Genomic DNA, 9,358 nt, shown 5'->3' with positions numbered 1-9,358 from the left:
AGGTTTCAGAAAGCACACGTTTCCAATATTATGAATAATGATGGAAGTCTCTTTTATTTTCCAAAGACACTTCTTACTAACAGTTTAGTCTCCTAAGCAACCGAACCAATGTAGCAAGGTTAGAAATGAGGTGCCCAGGCCCTGTCTCAGCTGGAGACCGTGGGAGGCAGCGGAAAGCACGGAAGGACCCACTACAGGCCTGGTCCACATAGGGGCGGCCCCACAGACTCGGCCCAATAGCCGGGGGCGGTGAGCTTTTTGCCTAGAGCTGCGGACCCAAGACCCCGGGCAATGGCAGACAGCGCTACATTGCGCCGGCGCACAAACCCTCCGGCAGGGAAAGAAAATAATCCGTTAACTATGCCTGGGTAGGACGGAGGCTGCCTCACGACTCTGCGCAGGCGCCCCCCGCCTGCAGCCATTGGCCGGTGCGCAGGTGCCCCAATCGCTCTTCACATCCTGTAAACAGAGGCCAGCTGGAGACGCCAACTTCTGTTTCCGGGTCACACCTTGACAGCGGCTTTCACCGCCCAGCTCTGCCCCGAGGTTCGGTGAGTGCGTCCCTCGCTGCGGGCCTGCCTGCAGCCAGGTTCCCTAACCCGTGGCACTACGCCCAGTAACTCCTCCGTTCCCCGCTCGGGTTTCGTTAGCCCTCGCGGCAGAGACAGGTTCCCGGCCTTGGGGAAATCAGGGAGGGGGGTGGTTAACCTCCGGGGCTCCACCGGTGTAGGTTGCGCGACCCTCTTTCACCCCTCGTTCCGGGAGACCTGCCGGGGTTGCTGCGATCTTTTCGGATCCCATGCGCAAAGTAACACCACACGTCCTCGCATTTCGTGTCCTTGCCCTTCGGCCCTTTGCCTCGGCAACACGTAGCGGCCGCGAGCTCTCCCCCTCAGCAGGTGTGGTGGGGTTGGGGGCGCCTCTGACTAGGCTGAGGGTCTCTCAGCTCGGGCGGAAGCTGAGGCGTCACTAGCACCAGAGCTGTTGAATGTCGCCTCTCTTCCACTGTGCTTCTAGCATCGCAGTAGAATACCTCTTGGTGTTTTCTTTGGATCCGAAGTGAAAGAAAATGTGGGAGAGAGGACTCTTAGTTCCAGCAGAGGAAAGGGGCCACTTGGGGTCAAACCGCGCACGGGCTGCTGTCGGAAGATAGGTCAAGTTTACATTGCCTTGACCCTTCCCGACAGTGCATATCGTCAATGTGCCCCGAAGTTTCACTCTTTACCGGGAACTTCGATGCAGCAGCAGAAGACCACTGGTCATACCCTGACTTAGGAGTTCTTAGCCTAGAGTCCCAAGAACGCCTCGAAAATGATTGCAGGGTTTAGTTTCTTCAGATCATCCATTGCCCAGAAACGGTTAACAGAGCCAAGTCCAGTCTAAGCCTTCCACTTTAGATGCTCTGTCTTCTGCCCCCTTGCTTGGGATCTCTAGTTCAAATGCACCGGCTGCTTTTTTTCTCCTTTCGCCTTGCAACAAAGAAGTGTAAGATACACACCCTTGTTTCTGAGTTTAGTGGCTGTTAGATTAAAATTATGTCAAGTCTAAATTATCTAGAAAGTTTCAGAGAGACATATAAACAGGTGTACATGTAAGCTTATTCATTCATAATAACGTAGGGGAGAAGAATGCCTGATATGAATTATTGATACCTATGAATTGACTATTTTAACTTGCATTCTATTAATTAATACTATACAGTATAAACAGATACTATACAGTTTAAACAGATAAATAGTAAAATAGAAACTATTCAAGTATAAGGAGATACTTCATTACAAAAAGCAAAATTTACATAATTTGAAATGACCAAAGTCATTTTAGGTTTTTTCCCCTTAGTCTAAGTCATATACATAACATTTTTGATTATGCAAGTCTTGAATTTTTAAGGATCTAAAGTAATATTTTTTACATTAACTCAACAAATATTTATTGATAAACTGCCGTGTGCTAGGAGCTATTATATTTGGGGCACCTGGGTGGCTCAATCGGTTGAGCATCCGACCTTAGCTCAGGTCATGATCTTGCAGTGCACCAGTTCGAGCCCCACGTTGGGCTGTGTGCTGACAGCTCAGAGCCTGGAGCTTGCTTTAGATTCTGTATCTCCCTCTCTCTGCCCCTCCCTTGCTTGCCCTCTCTCTCTCTCTCTCTCTCTCTCTCTCTCTCTCTCTCAAAAATAAACATTAAAAAATTTTTTAAAAAAAGAAAATAACACTATATTTACCCCCAAGGAGCTTATAGTTTAATAGGAACACTTATTCCTAAGCAGTTACACCTAGAGAGCTGATGCTGCATAGTATATCTTCTCTGCAGTTTTTGATATATGCCTTTTCATGTAAATGTTCCACCTTGTTTGTTGTAATTTTAAATGTTTCCCAATTAGCATATGGCTCTTATATAGCCAAAACTTCTATCAGTTAAATTTAAGTACATTGCATTATGTTCTTTTCCATGCTAGAACCCTCTGTCATATTGTGGTTTGAACATATATTTGCCCAAATCTATTTCTCAGTTGTCATGAATGGCCAATTATTAAAATTTTTAATTCATTTTGCACTCTTAAATCTGCTTGTTTTCCTGCAGCTACAAACATATGTCGTTGGTGTGAACTTTGATTTTTTTTCTTATCTACATGACTAATTATATTTTGAGTTTTTTGTTTTAGAATACCACTTCAAATATTTCCCACTTTTTTCTTTGCTGAAGACATTTTAAACTGTTTCACAGATGTCTTGCCATTGTTAACATACATGTATTTGTTCCATAACCTTTTCCCTCTCTTCTCACAGGTATCGATCACTTCTTAGCCTTTAGTCAATCAACCGGTATTTATTAAATACCTACTTTTGTGAGCCTCTGTGGCTGGCCTTACATGGACAATAATATAGAAGACAGGGACCTCGCCTTCTAATTGATTACAATTTAGACGAGAAACAATATAAACATAAATATACTGCAGGGCCAATTGTAACAAGTAAGCTAAAGGTGATGCTGATCGTAAAGACCACAAAGTCCAGAGGAGGAAAAGAATGTTTTGTGGCATTTTCTGCCCTTAAAAAATATCTTCTTCCTTGCCTGGTCTTGTTTGTAAGCTACACAGAGCTCCATAAGGGTCCTAGGGCCTCTTGAGGAAATCTTGTTCCAGACTATTCAGAGAGTAGAATTGAGGTGCTGAGGGTCAAAACATTTTCGTCCAGGTTTACCCAGCGCCCTGAACGACTATTGTAATCTATTTCTCTGTGATTAAGAAAAAATATTAATTCATCATTGACCTCTTTGAAACCTACTTTTACTATTGGGAGGGCCTCAGAGAACTAATCCCAGGGACAGGTATGCTCAGTGATATTGTATATGCCTAAAACTTCTTTGTTTCAGGCAGTTTGGAGCATGTGAACATACTCTGAGCCTTGATGAGTTCCAGTATGTGGTATATTATGCAGAGCATTCAGAGCAAATACTCTCTCTCAGAGCGCTTAATCCGAACAATCGCTGCCATTCGTTCCTTCCCACATGATAATGTAGAGGACCTCATCAGAGGGGTGAGTGTGCTGTATTGATGGAGAGTACTTTGGGAGGTGAAGCGGGAAGGTTCCTGGGGAATCGTGATAGATTACAGATTTGCAGCATTGACTCAGCGCAAGATGACAAGGAGTTTTTACAGTCCTCATACATGTATTAACTTGACGATGCAAATACATTTTCCTTGTGTTTTGCTTCCCTTTCCTTCTCCCTTTCACTTTGTGCATCTGATATTTTTCTTCAGGAAATATGTTCTGGATGACCCTAGTGTCACGTTCTTTGTAAAATCTCTGTCTGGATATGATGCATATGGGATCCAGCAAGCTCAAAGTCTCCTACACGTGTTCTACTAAGGGAGGAAGGAGACGAGCAAAGCAGAAGCAGTTTTCAAATCCTTGTGGTTTATAATAATCACATAGAGAGATATCACTTGCCGTCTATCTTAACAACAGCTACCGCTTTTAATTCTGTAAGGAATGTCAACCTTTAAATGCAGGGTAATTTTTGACTTAAGAAAGCATCTTAACATCTTTAACCACTGCCATTCAGTGACTGTTATACAACTAGTATCCTAGACAGTCTTTGAGATCTTTTCCTGAGTATTATTCCTGCTGAAGAGAAGTTACAGGGTAATTTTTTGATCACTAGAAAATGCATCCAGATGGTTGCTTTTGTACATTTCTTTTCAACAGCAGTGGAATCCTTCTTTACCGCCTGGAGCTCTGTAGCTGCTTCAGGGTTGTGTGGTGCAGCTTTGAGAAGGAATAGTCATACAGCGTTAACTTGTTCTCAGCAAAAGTGGTACCAGAGGATTCAGCAGTAGGAAGTTTGTCACGTTCTAATTCTAGCTCTGCTGCTGAGTCATTCGGCGACTTTGGTCTGACTGTGAGATCCCCATCTCCTTACATCACATTTGAAAGAGCCATACCTCCGGAGGCTAGGTGGCAGAGAATGCCTGTACTCAGAGGCTACTTTGAAGATGCTTATAAACAAAAAGATAACGTTAAGATGACCTTACTATTAGTGATGGTCATCCGTTGAATGACAAAGAGGGTGCCAGGTCTCCTGGTTTCAGTCTGACCGACTCACTTTCTGGACTTTTGTAGAGCATGGCAGCCGTAGAAAGTGGATCGGTTTTCCAGCTTTCCTGAGTGGTGAGAAGTTTCCCATTGCTTTTGCACATAAGGTTATGTCCTCAGTGATGCCTAGATGGCCATCTGGCAAGTTACCTTGTGGAAAAACTTAGTAACTTGATCTAGGGAATTGATAGCTTCTTTTTTTCATCTTCAGTGTGTTCCCTTGGTTTGGATATTAGCATTGTATTTTAATATGTAGTAGAAACCGAGACTAGTAGTATGTTTCCACCACAGTCAGAGGTAGAGCCGTCTTCCACCCTGGACTCAGTTCTGAGTCTCATCCTACTCAGTGAGCCAGAGCTGAGCACACTCACTGAAGTTTCCTTGTGCCCGTAGGGAGCAGATGTGAACTGTACCCATGGCACACTGAAGCCACTGCACTGCGCCTGCATGGTGTCAGATGCTGACTGTGTGGAGTTACTCCTGGAAAAAGGAGCTGAGGTAATGTTTTTAACACTATCGCGTTAATGAGCCACTACAACTTGAGCTTCACGTTTTCTTAAAATTTCTGTCTCTTCTCCCGTCCCTTCCCACCTTCTAGCCCATGGTAACGTTGGCATAGCCAATATCAAAGCAGAATGTAATGGTAAATATATATGTAGTGATCCAAAGGATTTCATCCTTTGCCTTTCTTTCTTAAGTTGTCCCGGGCTCCAGGAAGAGGGAGTTTTATCTCCCCTTTTTCTCTCAGCCTTCTTTCTGGAGTTGCTTGCATTTCCATTCAGTGCTCTCACGGCCTGTTGACTGTCCAGGAGCTCTAAGTACCGAGGCCCCTGGAGTGATTAAATCTAAACCATTTGACACCTGCTACCAGACATGCACTTCTAATACCACTGTTTCTGGGGGATAGATGTCATTAGGTAACCCATTCCTCAGGATTGGGCTACTTGTGCTAGTTCTGCCCACTAATTATTTTCCGTTTATTGTATCCTGTTCCTGTCTTCTTTCTGACGTATCTTAAGATAAGAAACCTAGATTAATTTATATCGGCATCAGCAAGAAGCAGCATGGTATAATGAAAGGTTAAAAGAATAGACTCTGGAGCCAGACTTCACGGATTTGAATCCCAGCTCTATCACTTCCAGCTGTGGGACTTTGAACACGTTACTTAAGTTTTCTTTGCCTCGGTTTCTCCATCCGTAAAACGGGGGTGACAATGGTATCTTCTTCATAAGGTTGTGAAGTGTTTAGTACACTGGCATGTAGTAATTGCTAAGTAAGTGTTTGTTAAGTAAATAAATAAGTAAGCAGTTTTGACTGTTTGTAAGCAATCTGGAAGTTGCACGTGCTGAGGCGCCAATTGGAATCAGACATGCCGCGAAGCTGGTGTGCAGGCCCCAAACATATTGGTCAGTAAGCCTAAGGGGCCAGCCCGCAGCACCATCCACCCAGCCATGTTGTTCTCTACTTGTCATTATCTGTTACATAACTCTTGTGAGTGACCCTGAAATGAAAGCCAGTGATTTAATGTCAGTGATGAAAACTATCCCCGGGGGCGTGGAAAGTTTTTAGCTAAATAGAAAGTTGAACTGAGTTAAATATATCAGCTTATTTTTATTGCATTTTATGGGGGAAGATAATATGTTAGTCTTAAGTTTGGGTTTTGGAGTCTTTATTATAGGGAATGTTGATTTGTAGCAAGTCAGCTGCTTTTGCAGTATTGCAAGGTTGTGCTCTTCTCTTCACATGCCTTTATTGAGGTTCTCTTATGACTGCATGGCATAGTTTTGCAAGGGGCTGATCGGATTAACAATTTGAGCTTCTCGGTATGGTTAAAGAACGCGGCAAAGCTATATGGGTGGAGTTTGGCCTCATTATTTTTCAATCTGGTTGCCATCAGCCACAGGTTAGAGTGAGGTGGGATAAGTAAAATAATTCAAAACCTTTACTCTGGCTCATGTGTTGAAAGTACTTTCCAATAAATATCTCCCAGAGTAGTTACAAGGATTTAGACGTCATCTACTCTTTCTTTACCCTTTACCCCATGGTAGAGATCCTAGTGAATAGTAAAGAATGTAGCAGAAAAACCCTAAATAATGCAGGCCAGCTGATCAGTGCACATAATAGAGTGCTGGTTGTTTTGAGACCGCTCTCTTCCTATTTGCTCCGAAGCTCCTGACATCTCTCCGTCTCGATCCCCAAGACTCCCTGGGAATTGCTTGTTGATTCTCATATTCAGAACATGACAGAGCGCAGGTCGTGGATAAACACATGCAAGCTTCTTTGCCCACCCATCTTCCTCTCAGTAGTCTAGCTACTGTCATATAGTTCCTCCGTCTTTACAGGTGAATGCCCTGGATGGTTACAACCGAACAGCCCTCCACTATGCAGCTGAGAAAGATGAGGCTTGTGTGGAGGTCCTCTTGGAGTATGGCGCAAACCCCAACGCGCTGGATGGCAACCGAGATACCCCACTTCACTGGGCAGCCTTTAAGAACAATGCTGAGTGTGTGCGGGCCCTCCTGGAGAGTGGGGCTTCTGTCAATGCCCTGGATTATAACAACGATACCCCGCTCAGCTGGGCTGCCATGAAGGGAAATCTGGAGAGTGTCAGCATCCTTCTTGATTACGGAGCGGAAGTCAGAGTCATCAACCTAAAAGGCCAGACGCCCATCTCCCGCCTGGTGGCTCTATTAGTCAGGGGACTTGGAACAGAGAAAGAAGACTCTTGCTTTGAGCTTCTCCACAGAGCTGTTGGACACTTTGAATTAAGGAAGAATGGCACCATGCCACGGGAAGTGGCCAGAGACCAGCAGCTGTGTGAAAAACTGACTGTTCTGTGCTCAGCCCCGGGAACTCTAAAAACACTGTCTCGCTATGCTGTGCGCCGGAGTTTGGGCCTCCAGTATCTGCCAGATGCAGTGAAGGGCCTTCCACTGCCAGCCTCTCTGAAGGAATACCTCTTACTTGTGGAATAGGCTGGAGAAGTTGTTTGCACCATCAGGCAGGCAACTCTGGGTGAGATTTTTCCCTGTGGTACTGTCTCTTTGTCTTGGAAAACAGGAAAAGCAGTTGTTCCTGTTGTGTGGTTTATATTTAGAGGCAACATGTCACAACAGTCACCTCCACACCACCTCCCCTCCCCAAACCAAGCAACCAAACAAACAAACAAAAAATCCCTCACTTTTGTTTTCTCTTTATTGCTTACTTGGCTTTTTATATTGCACCCTGCAAGCGAAGAGGTCTCCCCCTACCCCCCTCCCCCGTTTAGGGAAAAAGTCAGCAATGCCACTGAATTCTCTAGGAAGATGAAGAGTATTTAAAGAGTGTGTGTTTAGTTTTCCTTTGGGAACATGATTAACATTTCAGAAGAATCCCTCTAGAAACATTTTAACTGGTCAGTGAAGAAGTCTAAGAAAAGTCCAGCTAACAAATGTGGCCCAAAGGTGAAGATACTAAAAGCTCAAATGGTGTGCAGATTCACAGTTGGGCTGGATGATATTCCTAGAGTGCCACGTCATGGAGCATTCAGAAGGGACTGGCCCCCTCTCTCACCATCAAAGGAAACAGCGGTCTTGGCCTCTTTTCCATGGGTGTGCCTGAGGGTTCCAGTAGTTCAGCAGTGTTATTTCAGAACTAACATTTTCTTACTGCTTTCCACATAGTAGAAGAGGTAGCAGGTTCTGAGCAGTCCTAAGAACTTTTCTAACGCAGTTCTTTCTCTTGGTGAACACCAGTTTGCGCCAATGGGCTTATTAGCAGGTGCTCTTGCACCTTAGATGAAGGTGTTTACTCTAGCAGGGAAGGAGATGGGCTGGGCTGCCTTTTCCCATGGGTCGTCTTCATTTCCCTTTAGGGAATTCACACTACTAAGGTTCAGAATTATTTTCCTTTCAGTTGTTTTGGCAACTTTGCTTTTTACGGATCTATACAAGACTTTCGGGGAGGCCAGCGAGTGGGGGAAGAGCATTATAAGAGCTGCTTTCAAGCTGGCCCACCTACTCAAAAAGGAACTGTTTGAGTGAACCATACTTAGTCAACGATACTCTTCCTTTTCATGTTCCTAAACTAGATCAAGTAGTTATTATCTTGGATGACCCAGATGCAAATTTGAAAAACTTTTTTTAAGTTGATCGGGAACTACAAATAAAAATGACTGCAATCTGCTGACACAGCTAATTTGAAAAAACATGTCTGCTTTTGCCCTTTTGCCATTGGTGGGTTTTTTTTTTGTTTTTTTGTTTTTTTTTTTTTTTTTTTGCTCACTTAAAAAAGAAATAAACACTTCTAAAAGCAAGTTTGGCAGTTTCTACTGTTCCTGCTTTTCTCCACATTGTTTAATCACCCGGAGCCCCGTTGTCCGTAACTTTGAAATGGGCTGTCACCACCTCTCTCATAAGCTGTTTTGAGGATGCAGTGATACCAGGGCTTAATATTTACTGTTAACTTTTCTTCCCCTTAATGAACTGCACAAAGAGCATTTGGCTGCCTTAAGTCTGGACTCCTGACAAGCCTTCTCAGTTGCTGTTCAGAACTGTTTTCAGGGTGTAAAGGTAATACTTTGGATAGCCAGCAAAAGTGACATATTAGAGATCATCATTCCTCCACGGCTGGTAAAACCTTGAACCTCTTCCTGCTTCATCAGGCAGGTGAGGAAACTGGGTTGGGAGGAGTATGTACGCTTGTGCTGAGAGTCAGGATCTGGTTATTGGAGGCTAAGCTTAAACTTGGCATCAACAGGTGCCATCCTGTCAATTTGGGTA

The 9,358-nt window shown here is 44.2% G+C and overlaps 1 protein-coding gene across 5 annotated transcripts; it reads left to right on the top strand.

Moving 5' to 3' along the window:
* The first annotated feature begins 393 nt into the window (after positions 1-393).
* Positions 394-8,892, top strand: ASB8 (ankyrin repeat and SOCS box containing 8). 5 transcript variants are annotated; one of them, XM_015065818.3, is made up of 4 exons: positions 395-551; positions 3,376-3,539; positions 4,992-5,096; positions 6,941-8,892. In XM_015065818.3, the coding sequence occupies exons 2-4, from the start codon at positions 3,411-3,413 to the stop codon at positions 7,571-7,573; spliced, it is 867 nt and encodes a 288-aa protein (XP_014921304.1). In that variant the 5' UTR covers positions 395-551; positions 3,376-3,410; the 3' UTR covers positions 7,574-8,892. The 5 variants fall into 5 exon arrangements, with proteins under 5 accessions (XP_026891807.1, XP_014921304.1, XP_014921305.1 ...); XM_015065819.3 differs by having other exon boundaries at positions 404-551; positions 3,380-3,539; XM_053226167.1 differs by having other exon boundaries at positions 459-546.
* Positions 8,893-9,358: the final 466 nt, after the last annotated feature.

Source organism: Acinonyx jubatus, chromosome B4 (assembly GCF_027475565.1).
Source record: "Acinonyx jubatus isolate Ajub_Pintada_27869175 chromosome B4, VMU_Ajub_asm_v1.0, whole genome shotgun sequence".
Classification (NCBI taxonomy): Eukaryota; Metazoa; Chordata; class Mammalia; order Carnivora; family Felidae; genus Acinonyx; species Acinonyx jubatus.
The sequence above is the reverse complement of the archived record's forward strand: the minus strand, read 5'-3'. Positions and strand labels throughout refer to the sequence as shown.

Excerpts from the sequence above, each read along its gene's own strand:
- ASB8 (XM_015065818.3), top strand. The coding sequence starts at position 3,411 with ATGAGTTCCAGTATGTGGTATATTATGCAGAGCATTCAGAGCAAATAC. Across the intron at positions 3,540-4,991 it reads TAGAGGACCTCATCAGAGGG|GGAGCAGATGTGAACTGTAC; the intron begins GTGAGTGTGCTG and ends TTGTGCCCGTAG. Across the intron at positions 5,097-6,940 it reads TCCTGGAAAAAGGAGCTGAG|GTGAATGCCCTGGATGGTTA; the intron begins GTAATGTTTTTA and ends CCGTCTTTACAG.